The following is an 18,405-nucleotide window of genomic DNA, read 5'->3' as shown; positions in this document are numbered from 1 at the left end:
GGCGTAAACCACGGAACCAGAATGAACACCGGAAGGCAGTGCGCCAAAAAACGTCTTTGTTGCCGTTAACTTGACGTATCTTGCCTCGATTAATTGTCTGATGCAAAGCTTCTGTATTGGCTTATACGATGTGAGATTGTGAATCCGCAATGTTTCTAAAACAACTTCTTCAAAAAGTTCGTTCGGTACGTCCATCTTTTGTTTTGTTGTTTGCCGTTGTGTCAAATTGTCAAGTTAACGTAAAAGTTGACGAGCTAGAAACGCTGCCCTTCCTGTCTAGGGCGGGCTCTAGGCCGGAACCAGGTAGGGTGACAAAATCAATTGTGAACGGAAGCCAGGCTCTTTCTCGCCGAGAAGAGCCTGGTGACGCGAGGTTAGTTTTAAGAGACTAAGCGATGAGGAGGAGAGTTCTCAGTTTGAGCCCGAGCCCGACGGGACCCGACATTTGGTTCGGGCTGATAATGTATGCTCATTGGTCGGGCCGGATCGGGCTCGGGCTTCAACTTACTAGGGTTGGGTCGGGTCGGGTTTGAATTTTCAGACCCGTTGAGAACTCTGAGGAGGAGGACAGGAAGGAGGATGAGGATGAGGCACGGTAGGCTCTGTTTCTAGTATAACCTAATTATACCACCTAATTTCAGATAACATAAGTCTCTCCTGTAGTGGAATTAACACATGTATTATGCCTACTCTTCTCATGATGGCCGACTGGCAGATGCAGAAATAATAAATACAATGCTTTTCAAAATGTACACATTCATTCATTAAGAAAACTACTTCAACTTACGTTATGTAAAGTTTTTTTTTGTATGTAACATTTTCATTTAAACAAATATTCCTTTAGTTAAGCATCAAGTATTTGGCCATAATTAAAGCATAATTTTACCTGCCTATTATATCGGTAAAAATGATCGTTTCAGGCCGATGCCGATATTTCATTTGAAAGCCGTTAGCGGCGATATCATCGTGCATCCCTAGCTGTCCGTCCTCCCCGTTGGTGTTGTAATCCTATCAGAGTCAAATGTCAACGACGTGCCGATTGGGCTGCTAATGCCTCCAGCGTGGACAGTTTGGTGCTGTGGGGTCAGCGTGGGACGGGCCAGCGTGGAGAGTTTGGCGCTGTGGGGTCTGCGTGGGACAGGCCAGCGTGGAGAGTGTGGCGCTGTGGGGTCAGCGTGGGACGGGCCAGGGTGTTTGCCGCCTTAATTACACCGCACCAGTGGGAGCACATTCAATCTGCCAGGAGGATTTAATTCAATTTCCAGCATGATGACGGGCATCAGCAGGTGCAGCTCAAAGACGAAGTGAGGGGCGGAGCTTTCTTATCTGGTGTGATACCGTTATGCCTTTGTGAAATGACCTCCATGAATCAATGCTTAAAGAAAGACTTTGATGTCAGGTTTTAATCAAACTTTCAGTTTTGATAGAATGCGTTATGTTTAATGTTTTTATGCCCCCCCCCCCAAATAAGCTTCATCAAATCCTGTAACTGTAAATTAATCAAAGCTGTTCATTACTTGCACCTACTTTCAATCCAGCATTTTGAGTTGCGCATCCCTTCATTATAATTCAAAACGGTGTCTGAAACTCTCTATAGCTCCTTCAGGTTATAGTGTGAATCACAGCGAATTCTGTCATTATCAGTCTTGTTCTGTTTCTCTACCCTTGAATATGCGAGAAAACCTTTGAAAAAGTGAGACTAACAAGTGATTTTATAATCAGATTACAGATTACAGTCCTAGTATAGCATTAATGAAAACATTCGTCGTTACATTTGTCCTAGATAGGCTATTTAAACAGGATTTCACCATGACCCTTCTCTAGCCATTGAGCACATAAAGGGATGGATGACAAGGATGAAGACATTGCAATGAGTCATTTTAGTAGCAGAATATTGCTCTGCTAATCCGAAAACCTGGATGTCTGCGTTTCCTGTCTGTGATGTAATCATGTCTTTGAGAGCAGCCTGTCTGGAAAAAAGTGTGTGTGTGTGTGTGTGTGTGTGTGGGCTGGGGTGGGGCAGGTGGGGTTTATACCCTAATGCAACAATGAGAGAGTACCTTAGACGTCTCCAACTGCACCTGGGCATTCCTCTCCTCAAAGGCATCCGAGTCATGACGCTCTCCCTGAGAGAGAGAGAGAGAGGGGGGGGGGGGGGGGGGGGGTTATGTATTTCACTGCAAAAAGACATGTCCATCTTAACAAGTCAGTTCATTTCAATATTATTTTTCTTAAAATGAGAACTCTCCCAAATGGGTGAGATATTACCTCCACTTGTTTCCAATGCACTTTCACTTGTTTCAGGAATTTTCTAGAAACTAGGCTCGGCTGCTGCGCGGCCTCGCCCGTAGCTCGGCTGCTGTGTAGCCTTGCCTGCCCTAATTGGTGCGCCAGATGTGTGTGTTGCTCACTAAATGTTATTGCATCAGTGATGTCAAAATGTGTGTGCCCCATTATGATATCACTGATGACATCATCAGTGTGTGTGTGTGTGTGTGTGTGTGTGTGTGTGTGTGTGTGTGACATCACTGATCAGTCTTGTCACAATGCCTCCGTGTGTGTGTGTGTGTGTGTGTGTGTGCGTGCGCGCACGCCCTTATGTCATCACTTTTGACATCATCGTTGATGACATCATCACTGATGACATCACTGATGACATCACATCATTAGCTAGTTAGCCTAATTAAAAAGTCCGGCTCCGTCAAGTCACCCGCGTGGGTGCCCTTTACACACCCTGAAGGTTTCAGCCTGATTGCACGTAAAACGGCATAGCTGTGGCCCAACACAGAACTTGAAACAAACAAAGTCCACATATTCAGATAGATGTCGGTATGAAGTGAAATAGTCTCACCCCATTGGCAGATTCCGTCACTCATTTTAAGAAAATTACGATTTTAGGACTCAATAGTAGACTAAATGACTTGCTAGATTGGGCTTTTGCAATGTGGATAGTATTGTACATTGCACTACAGTATTATCAGTGACAGCCGTGCCGATAATGAGTCTTTGAAAAAACAGACACAGAGAGAGAGAGAGAGAGAGAGAGAGAGAGAGAGAGAGAGAGAGAGAGAGAGAGAGAGGGAGTGCAGTACGTGTCCAAATCACATCAAATCCATATAAATCACCCAAACCTCTGCATCCCACCACCTTTTAATGGTCAGGAAGTGGCGCATTGCATCCCCTCCTGGGACACTCAGGTTTATGTGCCATGTGTCCAGAGATTAGATTGTCCCCTCCTGGGACACTCAGGTTTATGTGCCATGTGTCCCAGAGATTAGATTGTCCCCTCAAAGACATGGTAATTAATGCCCTCTCATTGGCGGGCGGATGCACAGCCCCCGCATCAATCTGGCACTCAAGACACACACTCGCATCCTAAAGTCACAAATCAACTCTCACCTCCTAGACAGTCCGCTCCCCCGGTGCATTTTAACAATGCAACAATGCACACAGAGTCCTCGGTGTATCAGAGCCAGCATTCTCAAATCAAATTGTTTTCACAAATGGGGAGATTCATAATCACATTCTGCACATACTTACCGTAATAACATTTGACTTTAATAAGGGTTTCACTATTCGATTTTGCATTGTTTATATATTCCTTTATTTAGATCAAACATGTACATGCTTATTATATCTGTATCTACCTGCATTTACTTATACTGCAAAGTTTTTGTGTTCTTTCTCTGGACATATTTCTGTAAATTCCCCCTCTACCTCAGTGATGAAATTGTTGAATTGTTGTTGGCAGCTATATTTGCATAACCCCTCAGTTGTTATATTTTATTGCTTTTTCCTGTTCTTTCTTATTGCCTACTGGAGGAGGCGGGGAGAGCGGGGGGAAGGGACAAGAAAGGTGGAAGAGAAAGGCAAAAATATGCTAAAAGTGTCAAGGTCAAACGAGACAAAACTCGGGGGGTGGAAATCGGGATATATTAATGGGAAAAGTACACACATTCTTTACTTAAGTAGACCTGTGTAAAAAAAAAGACTGGTAAAAGTAGAAGTACTGATTCAACTTTACTCAAGTAAAAGTAAAGAATTACAGGCTCTGAAATGTAATCAAGTATAAAAGTAAAAATTATTTCTACTGGCTGTTTCTGTACAAAGCTAACTAAACTTCACATCATATTAAGATAAACAGAATTTTGTGCGCACTCATTTTAGGGTGGGGACTAGTAGTAGGATTGGCTACAGGCTATGCTGATGGTATTGAATCTCTAGTCCTGGATTTGTTTGAAACAATGAAGAACTAAACCTAGGAAATGAAAATAAATACAGTCCTTCAAGTCAGTTTTGGTGGAGAACAAAGTCCTTCATCACTTGAGTTAGTGGTAGGGAGTGGACTTGGTCCAGGCGATGTGTGCCCAGCGCTTGGCGGAGCCGGATCCGACACACGTGGGCCAGACTGCGAGGACATCTCTTGGCCTCCAGAAAGACCCTGAGAGCCTCGGGATCCGGCCTCTCCTCCGGCGGCACCTGTTTCCTCACCAGCGCCGGGTCGGCGCCGTGGTTCAGGAGGAGCTGGACGAAGGCCGCCTGGCAGCTGTTATGCAACACCTCATCCAGCAGGCGAGAAGCCACTTCACGGGTCAGAACACCAGAGGCCTGGAGCAGCAGGTGGAAGCAGTCCAGGTGGTTATGTTCAGCGCTGATGTAGAGAGGAGACCTCTTGAGGGTGTGAACGCTGTCGTCTATGTCAACAGGAACAGCACCGAATTTGATGAGTTCCTGCAGTATGCCCAGCCTTCCATCACGGGCAGCAAGGTAGACCAGAGTCTTTGTGTGTGCCCTTCTGTTGGGTTCGGCCCCGGCTTCCAGAAGGATCCGGACGCAGTCCAGGTTACTGCAGACCACGGCCCAGGAGAGAGGCGTGTAGTCTATGTAATCAGCTAGGTCTACCTGGGCTCCCTGGGTGATGAGGTAGTCCACACAGGCAGCGTGACCATGGCTGGCTGCGAGCCCCAGAAGGGTGTTCCTCCAAAGGCACCTTTCATTGATCCGTCTTCTGAAGCGGTCTTCCTGCAGCAGGGTCCTCAGTTTGTCTAGGTCTCCTGCCTCGGCGGCACAGTGGAGCTGACTGTCGTCATGTCCTGCTCGATCACCCATTCCTTCAGCTCACTGTACCTCTCTACCTTGAAGGGACAAATGTTCGAGTGACATCACTGATGGCATCACTCAATGATGCCACAATTGCTCGAGTGAGATCACTGATGACATCACTCACTGATGACATCACTATCGCTGGAGTTACATCACTGATGACATGCTCGAGTGACAAACAATATTATCACAATTGCTTGAGTGACATCACTGTTGACATCATCTGTGACATCATCAGTGATTTATTTGACATCACTATGGTAGTGACCTGGCCCCCAGGCTGAGCGATCTAGAACCATCTAGTGATTTATGACCTCATCACTGTCTGTGACATCAGAGATTGATGACATCATCGGCCATTCCATGTCTTGTATTGTTTTGAATGTGCGTACCCTTGTTTGTTTGTTTGTACAAAGACGCATTTCCATTAAAAAACAGGGAGGTCAACCCACACTGGACCAACAATTTTCGAGGCGATTGGAGCAAGGGCGCATCTTGCAACTCCGGACGGAGGGACGGATGGACATGCCTCCAATTATAGTACTAGGATTGGAAGACTATTAAACTTAGAAGATCCCCTCCAAACATGTTTTAAGATGTATAAAGACTATACTTTGAATCAAATATGTGATATGTTTTTTCCACAAAAAAGGCGCACATAATGCGTGAAAGCTGGGGGAGCACGAGACAAGAGAGACAAACAACGTTACATCATTTTTGTCTGTCGTGCATTAAAAGTAAACTATGAGCCTTTACTCAGTAAAGTACAGATACCTTAAAATCCTACTTAAGTACAGGAACTAAGTATTTATTCCCATCTCACATGACTCCAGAGAGAATACATAAAACCCACAGATGCATAACTACAGAGAAACCATAGACAAACATCTTTGCACAACCATCAAATATATATACAGTTAAAATAAATATAGATCAGACCCGTAGAGTAGGCCTACATAAGAAAAACAAGATCAGGCTCTCTGGAGTCATGTGACTATCACGTGACCGGGTCACAGGTGTATTACATGGCATCTTTGTATGATTTTCTATGTCTGAGGAAGAGCAGTCGCTCGAGACGTCCCATTTCATTTGGACGGCTTAATAAAAGGTAAACGGAGCTTCAGTGTGCGGACCTACAAAGTTTGGTTAGCATCGTACAATGTGTTCCTGTGTTAAGATGATGTTTTGGGAAATAGACCCGACCCACAACAGTTGACCAAACTTTGGAAGTCAATTATATGAAAATGGTGTAGACTATCAACAAACTGCTATGGGACTTTTGTGCAGGGCAGTCCACACATGCTATGTGTCGTGGTTTGTTGAAGATTGGACATTTGTAGGAGTAGCCGAAAAAAATGATTTTTCTTTTTTCTTTTTCTTTTTTTTTGGGGGGGGCCCCCCCCCCCCCAAAAAGGGGGGGGGGTAAAAAATATCAGAACATTTTGTAGACCCACTTGCCAAATGTGGTTGCTCTGGGACCTTACATCTGGACATTTGGGACATTACAGTGTGACAAACAGACGGACGGACGGACTGAGATGATGCATAGTCACCCCCCTTGGTCTCCGACCGGTGGGAGACAACAAGAGGTGTTGAATTTAGGAAGGATGGTTTAGAGACAAAGAAAGAAGAGTCAAGAAAGATAATTAGATGTCAAGGAGAGGGAAGGAGAGAGGAGGAGGAGGAAGTATTTCTCCCGCTCGGGCACAGTTATGCCCAGGCGCGTGTTTTTGTTTACCCGTGTCTGGTGTAGACATCTGTTCGCACAGCACCCGCCTCTCCTGCAAGCCAACGTCAGCCAGCCAATAGCAGCTACAAAACACCCCTGCTGAATTATTAAACAATGTTAAGCTTGCTACTGCAGGTGTCTCACATATATTTATTGCCTGGGAGTGGGACAAGTAAAGTGCTGCAAAAAGTCTGCAAAAAGTTAAGTAGTACCAGAATTATTCAGAGGTATGTTTTGGGCGTAACATGAACTCAACCAATCAGCATCAGCTTTTGTCTGGACTAATTGCTTGCAGCCAAGCAAAGAACAGACCGAATCAACCTAATATAGCCTATATGGAAACAAACAGACTACATCAAAAATCATATTTGGGAGAGAGAGAGAGAGAGAGAGAAAGAGAGAGAGAGACACACAAACACACACACACACAGACAGAGAGAGAGAGAGACAGAGAGAGAGGTGGGGGCAAAATCGGCATGTTTGTGTCACTTTAATACAAGTTTTTCAATGAAGAACAGTTGATTGCTTCACTGAATTCTCTTTTTAGTAGAATAATTACATTCTACATGACACAGATTGATGTATTGATATCATTGCATTACCTTGAAGCCTCTATCCCCCTGCACACAGAGACAGCGGCTCCACGGAGAGCACTGTGCTCCATGCATACATTATTGGCATAGAGACAGTTCAAATGTCCACATTTATTCGAAAAACATAGTTTGAAACAGTCCCTAAATTCATATCATATTTTTAGCAAACGAAAAAATCAATGGTAAACACGTTTTGCCGATGTGCCTATTAGTTAGAGGTCTCTCCTGTCTGTCCATTTCTCACTTCAGCACCACGGACAGCGCCCACTGCAAAATAAATGATTCATCTTGGTGTGTGTGTGTGTGTGTGTGTGTGTGTGTGTGTGTGTGTGTGTGTGTGTGTGTGTGTGTGTGTGTGTGAGAGAGAGAGAGAGAGAGAGAGAGAGAGAGAGAGAGAGGATATATGAAAATTATCTGTATTTTACCTGTTCTGTGCCCGAGATTGTAACTAATCCAGTCCTTTACCGGTTTAACTATCTGCAATCTGACGGCAATAACTTTTTTGGCACGAGACTTGCCTCACCAACAGAGAGGAGAGAGAGAGAGAGAGAGAGAGAGAGAGAGAGAGAGAGAGAGAGAGAGAGAGAGAGAGAGAGAGAGACATCACAGCAACAAAAAAGTGCCCGGAAATGCGTAACCGCAGCAGTTAACTAGTATGAGTTGAAGGAGCAGATAGAGTTAAAAGAGGGCATGGTTTTACCATGAACTACTGCACCGGGAAGTCCGCCATTGAAGCATTTTTTTTTATGTTTTGGGGGGTTCCTATCTGGACGAAACCCCAGGGGAGCATGGGGAGAACATGCAAACTACTCCACACAGAAAGGCCCTTTTTTGATGACCCCAAGCAGTTTGTTTACCAACACTATGTTTTTATTTATTTATTTATTGGAATGTAGATAAGTGTGTGCCTCACATGTGCGTAGCAGGGCATATCCGTCCATACCTACACTCAGCCTTTTGCGTCCTTTAGAACAGTGGTTCTCAAATGGGGGTCCGCGGACCCCCAGGGGTCCGTGGCACTTTGCCAGGGGGTCCGCGAAAAGTTTGCAAGTAATTTTTTTTTTTTTTATAAAATGCTACATGTTACTTATTCCTTCTCAAACTACTTCCTACATGGTGCTAGTCTATCAAAATATCTTGGCTGTCATTGATTGTGTTGCATAGTGGTTTTCTGTACTGTTGACAAATTGTGATATTGTAAGTCGCTTTGGACAAAACAAAAGTGTCTGCTAAATGACGTAATGTAAATGTAATAAATATATTTTTTTTTTTGCAAAATCTTCATAGTTCAACGAAAATAGTTTATGCTTTAAATCTAAAATGGTTCATGGATTACATTCTAATAACAAACCTATCAAATTAAAAGTCAAGCACGTTACCGTGGAAACAATTAAGCTTAGCCCAAAATCACAAATCAGAATGAGGGGGTCCCCGGTATATTTTCTATCTTGTAAGGGGTCCTTGGCTGAAAAACATTTGAGAACCTCTGCTTTAGAAGATAGCAGGGATACTCTGTGCCGGCTTTTAGACCAGGTATCAAAAGCCTGAAAATAGCAATGCGCCAGCAATGCGCTTGTCCACACCTCCTTTTAGGACCACAGGCACGCAGACAGACGCAAAGCCAATTTCTAGTTTGGCAGTAGGGGTGCAGGGCATAAAATTGGCAAGTGCAAAGGTTATAACATTACGGTACTTGCGTTTGTGTAGAAAGCCATCTCAGTCCCATCAATTTCTCCCAAAGAAAATATTCTGCCTTATTTCCCAGGATCAACATATAAAATCAGTTGTAAAAACAAAACAAAAAAAAACGCAAAAACAAATTGTGAAAACAAAATCAAACCTCACAATTTTTTTTTATAAATGTTGACATTTTCTTAATGGTTTTTATTTGTGTGTCATAAAAATTATTAGATTTCAGAGAGCAACTTATTTTGAAAAACAAAGCCATTGTAATAAGCTGATGACCCCCCCCCCCCCCCCCCCCCCCACATCACCCACAATTCCAAATGTATAATATTGCCTGCTTATTTGATCTTTTGTCAAACTATGCACTCCAACCAAAATGTCCATTAAAGCACAACTCATTCTTCAATTAAGTCCGCCATTTTTTCCAAACCACCCCCCTCCATTCATCACCTCTCCATCCACCTCCACTTCCTTTCCCTTATAGCTCTTCCTGCTGTCCCTCTCTGTCTGTCCATGCAGCCTATTGGAGAACCATCCCAGCCCATGAATGTGCTTATGTGGCTTGAGGCTGGGCCAAGGAGGGTGGAGGAGAAGGATGTGGCGGGTGAGCAAGTAAAGCCACGTTCAAAGTCCCTCTCCCAGGCCCTACCTGAAGGTGACTCCTTTCCCACTCAAAAGCCTTTACACAGCTCTTTCAGCATGCGCCCGGGGAGCACATTAGGAAGCGAGTATCTGATTGGGGAGATGGACCCTCAACTAAAATAATCAAAGCCATTGAGTCACCAGGAGCCAGCTGGCTAGCCTGGAGCATCCCAATCTCAAGGGGACAAACTAAACTGTGGACTGGATCTTATAGAGAGGCAGAATCTAAGATTGCGCTGCGAAGCATATGTGGAGTGATTTATTCAAAGGTTTTGCTTCAGTTCATTTGAGCACCAAATGATCACACTGAGATCACCAAGTAAACGGCGGTGCATTTCTTTTTTAGGGGAGCATAATCTGAACCGGCTACAACAAACCACCCAAAAAGGCAAAGAGGTTTTATGGGGATAACGAGATGGATGTTGACATCTGATCGTTAGCAGTTCCTCATGTTTGGAGAGCCTATAGCATAACAAAATGAACTGTGGGCAAACTGCAGTCTGAACTGATGCTTAGCTTCAGCTGTTTCTTCATGTTCTTAACAGGAACACCAGGCAAAGAGCGCAGAAGTCCATAATGCTAACTACACTCTGGACATTTACATTGTAGATATCAAAGTGACAAGTGGCATGAGTAGGGTGCTAACAAGTCTGATATGAGATATTGGAAAAAGTGATACTGTAGATCAGTAGGTCCCAAAGTAGGGTCTGGGGACCTTGATGGGGATCCAGGCAAAATAAGGAATAGCTCAATTTCACTGTTACTTCACTCCCTAGAAGAGCATGCTTTGATCATAGGTTTCACTCTCATACCGTAGGCCATACATGGTCAACATACGGCCCGCGGGCATACGGGCCCCGGGCATACGGGCCCCGGGCATACGGCATACGGCCGCGGAATTGCAAAAAAAAAAAAAAAAAAAAAAAAAATTACAGTGCACTTGAACGCAACATGCAATATACCCGCTGAATAAGTGTCCAAATGTTCATGTCATTCTGGGGAATACTCTTCTGTTATAGCATTTCAGTCTGGAATATGGAATATCTTTCAATAATATTAATGACTAAAAGGCTAAAAGTAATCTCATGTGTAAGAAATGACTGTTCTACATTGAAGTAGAAATTTAAATAATTAACTTGTTGGTTTTGGATTTATTTAGCTTCAAGAGTGCATTTTTGTTCTTGTGTGACCCTCAACACAGGCTTTGAGAATCCCGGCCGGGCCACTTACTGATACTTATGCTTAAATTAACCCACTCATATTCTGGTTTATTTCAAGAAAAACATTTCGGCTAGTGGAAATTCTAATTGGCTGGTAACTTTAAAATCTAGCAGCCATATTGGCAGGTGGTGAAAAAAGTTAATTTCAAGCCCTGAAGGGCCTGAAGGGTGGTGACATAGGAGTGAGTGAGGAAAAGGATCAAATATTGGTGGTTAAGACTGAATAATGACATCACAATTGTTAATTTAAAATTAGTTATTCCTCTAAACCTGGCTTCAAATGCCCCAAATTTTTCACGCTGGCGCCGTTCAGCCCTCAGCAAAATCTGGTAGCGACTAGCGAGGACATTTTTTTGTGGCCCTCTCTATCATCAAAGTTGCCCATCCATGGGTTACGGCATGACAATATTTGTTCGGCCCCCGGCAACAATCTGGGTTTCTCATGTGGCCCCCCATGAAAAATAGTTGCCCACCCCTGCCGTAGGCTATGATACACTTGGCAAAAATACTGGTGCTGTCCTTCATTTCTACTGTACCAATTATTCCAAAGTCCTGGGGCCAAATGTATAAACCATGTGTAGACACAAAACATGTGCTGCTGCACCACTTTCCACACAGGTTTCCCAATTCATTCAAATCCACAGGCCGTGAGAATGTGTGTACACAGTCTTCTGAGTCCGAAACATATCCATTTAAAGATATGCCACCTAGCCTATTTACCACTCCCACTAATTAAATACTTCTCCGGTTATGCAGTGATCCTAGGGATGCCCCGATCGACTAGCGATCGATCAGAATCGGTCGATATTCAATATGAGACCACTTTTATGACTTTTGAAGCGTTTTCCGAAAATTGCGTTAAAAAAGACCATTTACACTTCAAAAGTCATAAAAGTGGTCCTCATTTGTGAAGATTATCTTGCTGAACACAAACTTTGCTGTTTCATAAACTTTCCCCATACAAAAATCCCATTGCCTTTTATCCCTACAGTATGAACCAGCATCGGCGATTTCTGGGTAAGCCTACAAAAATACATCATGCCTGTCTGTGGTACTCTATTCCACGTTGAATTAAGTGTATCCTGCAAGCCACTGAGTCTGAGTCTTGTGCTCCGGTTATCTCACTAAATCATGTCACGCTACCTAGAACCCATATGGTTGTGTTTACATAATGATCAAGTAAATATTGTTGAGGTAGAAAAAAGAAAATGTGGATACTTCCAGGACTCAATTTGATGGGTGAAATGTATGTAAAATGGTAACTGTTTGACCTATAATACTGCTATATCCTACCTGCTGCGATCGGCAAAAAAAGAAAAAGAGGAAAAAAGTGATCGAAGCCTCTCTAATCCTAGGAGAATTTGACATTCATTCATTCATCACACTTCCAAAACGAATAGTGTTTCACAATGTTTGTCATGGACTAAATAAACACTAACAGTTATTCAGCACTACATCTGAATCAATAGGAGATCCACAGAGGGACTATGGAAGTGACAGTTACATCTCCCATAGAGAATGTCAGTATAATTAGGTCGGCTTGGCAGTGTTCATCACAGATGCTACTGTAGCGTACTTCTCAGTCAAAGACAGTGACCAACTAATGATATCTCATCATCATTCAAACCAGTTGAGACACTTAATACACCAGTCAAATATGAATGAGCACAGCACACAGACGCATGAGCCAGCCACAACACCAACACACACAACAGGCAAGACAGCTTCAAAGTTACAGAGAGAAACGAAGACACGCTCTAAAATAAAGTGCATGCTTGCTTACCCTGAAGGCTACATGCACACTTCTCGCACGCCTCCTCACACATTGGTCCAGCATCACCACAAAGTATAAAGCATCAAACAACCCACATCAAAGCTGAACTAGGCGACAGTGTAACTCCACAGTGACTGAGAGGGCTGGGTTCAGCAGCACATGCTTGCCTATACGAGGGGTAGGTGGACATCTGGGAAATCAGCGTGTGTGCGTGTGTGTGTGTGTGTGTGTGTGTGTGTGAGTGTGTGTGTGTGTGTGTGTGTGTGTGTGTGTGTGTGTGTGCATGTGTGCGCGCGCGCGTGTGTGTGTGTGTGTGTGTGTGTGTGTGTGTGTGTGTGTGCGTGCGTGCGTGTGTGTGTGTGTGTGCGTGCGTGAGTGCGTGCGCGGGTGTGTGTGTGTGTGTGTGTGTGTGTGTGTGTGCGCCTCCAGCCATGAAAACTGAGCAGCTTGGGCCCTCAGACAGAGACTTTTAGAGGGGCAGCAGTAAGCTCGTCTAGAGGTTGGCACTTCATCCCGAGTTTAGTTTAGTTTATTTTCTTTTAGTTTTGTTTAGTAGCTGTTATGGAATGGAATTTCATCACTCCTCATCCCGCATAAACAACATTTTCAGCCAATATGAAAACGACGACCAAATATTGATTGAAGCCAGGAGTCGAGAAGTTGTCTTAGAAGAATGTATTCAGCCAAAACATACAGTATCCATAGTATTCCCATGATGTCACAAGCATTTTCCTACCAAGATGGCGCTACAATACACACAGCTCATTGGCTGGTTGTGTCACTTGATTGTAATCACCTGTTAATTGATTACAATAACCTGCTATTTTCCTACCAAGATGGCCGTGTGGTGCTGTAAGTTAGTGTAACAGAATACTATCGATACCCCTGTAAACTTCATTAGAGGGGGACTGCGATCTTCTCAGTATACATGATGTATGGAATACAGAGGATGCAGAATGCAGTAAAGATATAACAGTTGTCATGGTTCTTATACTGAGGCAGAGAGGTTAGAGAGAGAGGGGAGGGAGAAGGGAGGGGCGAATCTGACTTGGAGCACACAGCACACTCAAGATTGTAGCAGGGCTGGAGCAAAGCAAGGTCAGCCACGTGTGACATCTATGTGTGTGTGTGCAGTTTATGATGAACACCAATAACTATTTATATAGAATGGCGCCATGTCTGTCTGTGTGCGCGTGTGTGGCAGAACGCATTGACCTGCTCGATGCCACAGAGGCAACAGATGAGCAGGCTGTCTGTAGATTATGGTGTCTGCCTATGGCCTGTCCATGTGACGAGCATTTTTCTAATAACTCATACCAATAATTATGTGTATGCAATTATAGCTTTATTGAATATGTAATGACTTAAATTCTATAACAGTAGGACATGCATTTACAATAACATCATAGATAATTGAGACATTCCCCAGGAGAACAGGACGGAGCCAAGGCGGAGAGAAGTGGACTCTGGGATCAATCCACTTTCAATTCAATCAATTGGAAATGTGACAGGAAATTGCACTTTGTTTGTTGACTAATTGACAGGTTGAATGTACCGACATTCCCAATCCAACTGAACAGATATTCCAATATTTGAACTCTGAAGAAAATCAACTTTGTGAATGTACTGAAGTGAAAAAGAATTTGACTTACTTGACTCTAACTTACACATTCTCTATACACTAGTGTCTCCACTAACGGGCAGGCCTTTTAGTCGATTGGCCCAGCCTCCCTCTCTCCCTTCCCTCTGCCCAAGTTCTACCTCAGTGCAGAGCAGAGCGATATGGGAGGTTGAGAATATAAAGTCGGGGGTAACTCTCTCTGTGCATGTTGAGCTCTCTCTTTATGGGGCAGTTGTTATCTCTACACTTTTTGCTCAGGATGCCTCTCTCATGTGGAGCAAACATTTCCAAAGGGAAAAAACTGCCATACAATTGTCTGAGGCATAATGCATAGATGCCAGAGTCCAAAGAGTAGAAGTAGGAGGGGTACTGTCTGAGCCCAGAAACCTCACCTGTGGGGTCCCCCAAGGAAGCATTATTGGTCCTTTATTATTTGTCTTGTACATTAATGACATGGAATCAGCCTGCTCATATCTTTTATTTCTGTACGCAGACGACTCCGCCTTGTTGGTAGCCGGAGAGAGCTTAGAATCAGTTAGATCATCACTCAGCAAAGAGCTTCAAAATGTAAGCTCATGGTTATGCAACAAATCTGAATGTATTGTTTTCGGAACTAAATAAAACTTAAGGGACCAACACAGTTTTACGGTGGAATGTAATGGTACTAAGCTACACGAAAAATGTTGTGTAACGTATCTGGGATGTCAATTGGACCAGTGTATGTCGAGTGAGGCTATGGCCCTCTCTGTCATTGAGAAAATCCGCTCAAGGACAAAGTATTTGGCAAGAATATCTAAATTCCTGGACAAGAAGACCATGAGGCTTTTAGCTACGTCTTTAATTCAATGTCATTATGACTACACCTGTATATCCTGGTACAGTGGTTTAACTAAAGGATTAAAGGACAAGCTTCAGAAAGCTCAAAACAAACTAATGAGGGTTATTCTTAACCTCAGTCCAAGAACGCTTATTAGCCCAATCCATTTGAAAGAGTTGAATTGCCTCCTTGTTGAAAGTAGAGTCCAACAGTTGAAACTCATCATGGTCTATAAAATATTGCATGACCTGTGTCCAAAATACTTGACTAAGTATTTTCAGTTTGTTGGGGACGCTCACGGCCGGAACACCAGAGCTCGTGTAGCAGACGTGAAACTAGCTCATCTAAAAAGCAAGGTGGGAAGAAGTACATTGATCTACATGGGGGAGAGGAGTGGAACAAGATCCCCAATGAAATTAACACTGCGAATTCTCTGAGCAGTTTCTGAAAAGATACCTGCTGAGTAATAAGCTAGAGTAGTGGAGTCTTTTCTTTTGTTTTGTTAGTTTTTGAGTACTGTTTCTTGTACCTCTCGTATTCTTTTTTCTTGATTGAATCAGAATCAGAATCAGAAAGACTTTAATGATCCCCGGGGGGGAATTGGGAATTGTTGGGATTGTTCTGTAATGTTCATTTTTAGGGATGCACCGATATGAACATTTTGGCCGATACCGATAACCGATATTAACATTGCTCTTATGGCCGATATTTACCGATGTCGATATGATCTGTATAAAAACACTTTTGTATGATAATCAAATTGTGTACATACTGAAAAACACACGTAAACACTGTGAATTTGAAAAAGTAATGCATTTCTTTATTTCCAAAACATGTGGAAAAGCCCATAAATCATATAATAGATTTATCGCATTGTTTCCTCTCAATGTGAAAATTTTGGCTGATACCGATAACCGATATTAATATTGCAACATCGGACCGATGCCGATGTGTTAAAAAATTACTAACATCGGCCGATACCGATATGACCGACACATCCCTTGGATTTTCTGTCTTTTATATCCAAATAAATTCAATTCAAATCAAATCAAATCAAATCAAACAGCCTATAAAATAATCAGTCACTCTGTAGGGTGTTTCTATGATTTAACTCTTAATATCTGTACAACCGCATAGCTATTCCTGTAATCTTTGAGAGTTCAGCCAATGCAGGTATCTCAAAGCAGGTTAGATTCTCTGCCCAAACACGAGCCCGGCCAGCCCCAGGCCGGAGTTTCCCTTCTATTCCCCGGGCTCGTGGTCAGATATTTATATAATTGGGGTAATATTTGCATTTGGTGTGATAATCAGAATGTTATAACATTGTAACCTTAAAGCCTTATGTATTCATAAGACTTAACATACAACAGTGTTATAGTTTAGATAAACAGCCAACTTACTAAGAAAATGTGGGATTTAGGCTGGGCTCAGGCCCATAAGCAGCCAATGGGACAGGCTGAGCCAGGCCCAGACAGAACGGGCTCGGGCTTGGGTTGGGTCGGGCTTGGTTTTTTTGGGCCTGATCTAAGCTCTATCTCGCATTAAAGAATCAAGACTGATGTTGTCAAGTTGCTGCTCCCTTGACAAAGCATGGGAGGCTGAATTTGTGGACTTTACGAACATCCATTTGAGCTCTCAGGACATTTCTTCCAGATGTTAGAGAACTGGAATCAAAGAATCTAAAAAAAAAAAGTAATGAGCATGGAGAAGCTGGGTGCAACAAAAAGGTGTTTAACTTGCACCAAACCTCTGTGGGAGCCGTCTGTGCTGGGCAGAGCATCCCAGAAAACATTTGGATGTTGCATAGGTGTAATACAATACCGGCCTACACCAACGTTGAAAATTAGTGCCAAATAGTGCTAAAGTGAAAGTTGGGACGATGTCTGTTGCTGCCTGCTACCTACCTAAATATCATTCAAAACCGTTTTCAAAGCTGTTATAAAATGAATATGTACCGCCTCACATTGTGAAAGGTTTGTGCTTGTTTGGGTTGATATTGAACTTCTGCACATCAGCACGCTCTGCTGTGCACGTGCGCATGTGTGTGTCTGCACATGGGAGCAGGTGTGTGTGTGTGTGTGTGTGTGTGTGTGTGTGTGTGTGTGTGTGTGTGCGCGTGTGCACATGGGAGCAGGTGTGTGTGTGTGTGTGTGTGTGTGTGTGCACGTGTGCACGTGTGCACATGGGAGCAGGTGTGTGCGCGTGTGCTGAATATGTAATAGTGAATTCATGTGAGGGGAGTGAGAGGGGAGGTTGGAGCAGGTAGCTTTATGATCAAACATCAAAGTGCAAAAGACCCAGTTTGTGAGAATGCCTCAATTAGGACTAGAGAAAAAAGATGTGCTGACTAAATGATCTACATCATGTGTGGAGTTTGATGATTAGTGATTCCCAGCTGTTAAAAAATATATCATGTTCATAGTAACATATCTCGGCATGTCCTGGATCTGCAGATACACAACATTCTTATGTAGTTTGACTGCAATCGCTGAATAAATAAGGTTGATTAATCTGGCTGGCGAGCTGCAGTGGACAGAGTCATGCATCAAAAAAGGGCAAACCAAACACCCCTTACCTCAAAGCATTATGGGTGGTGGAGCAGGTCACTAATCTAATTGTGACTAATTTCCTGTCGGCCCTGCAATGAGCTGCTGGCAATGAGCCCAGGTACTCGCAAATTCCTTAGTTTCGCCTATAAATGTTTTCTAGCGGCTGTTCCAGTGGCAGAGGAATACTGATCATTTATCCCATAACTCAATCCTGTTACATTTAGCTGGGGCTCATTTACTGACGCTACATGCGCTATTCATCACGCAGCAATGGTCACCTTGCTGCTCTTGGTGATTATGAGTGTGTTCATTTTGCATACAGTGTTTGTTTGGATCCAGTTTTCTCCAGGACCTGCCTTATCAGCGGCTTTGCATCATCTGTCTGGAGGAGACCGGCACCTTGCCCTCTGTCTGATACGACCATACAGCATGTATGACGACTAGGCTCGGCTGGCACCTCCAGCTTTACTTTGGCATGAACCACAGTCTGCAGAGTTAATGGCTGTATTACAACCCTTTAGAATTCCAATTATAGATGGAAGGTGGCAAGGCATCTAAACTACAGTCAATATAATGTATCTTAAAGAGCGTGGTGCAGGTAAAAAAAAAATAAGAATAATTTACAGTTAGGACTCAAGATTCTTATGAAAATATCCCAAAAAAACAAAAAC

At 43.3% G+C, this 18,405-nt stretch overlaps 1 protein-coding gene across 1 annotated transcript in view; it reads right to left on the bottom strand.

Annotated features, from left to right (window-relative positions):
* The window catches only part of LOC310792030 (voltage-dependent L-type calcium channel subunit beta-3-like), a gene marked incomplete at both ends in the record, with an annotated part of 49,958 nt that overhangs the window by 15,692 nt on the left and 15,861 nt on the right, over window positions 1-18,405 (bottom strand). Inside the window, one exon of the mRNA XM_083653713.1 lies at window positions 2,061-2,126. Coding sequence (XP_083509839.1) covers window positions 2,061-2,126 — 66 coding nt within the window. The remainder of the gene's footprint in view (window positions 1-2,060; window positions 2,127-18,405) is intronic.

Source organism: Poromitra crassiceps (assembly GCF_964638095.1).
Source record: "Poromitra crassiceps genome assembly, chromosome: 17".
Lineage (NCBI taxonomy): Eukaryota > Metazoa > Chordata > Actinopteri > Beryciformes > Melamphaidae > Poromitra > Poromitra crassiceps.
This window is presented reverse-complemented; position numbering and strand designations above follow the sequence as displayed.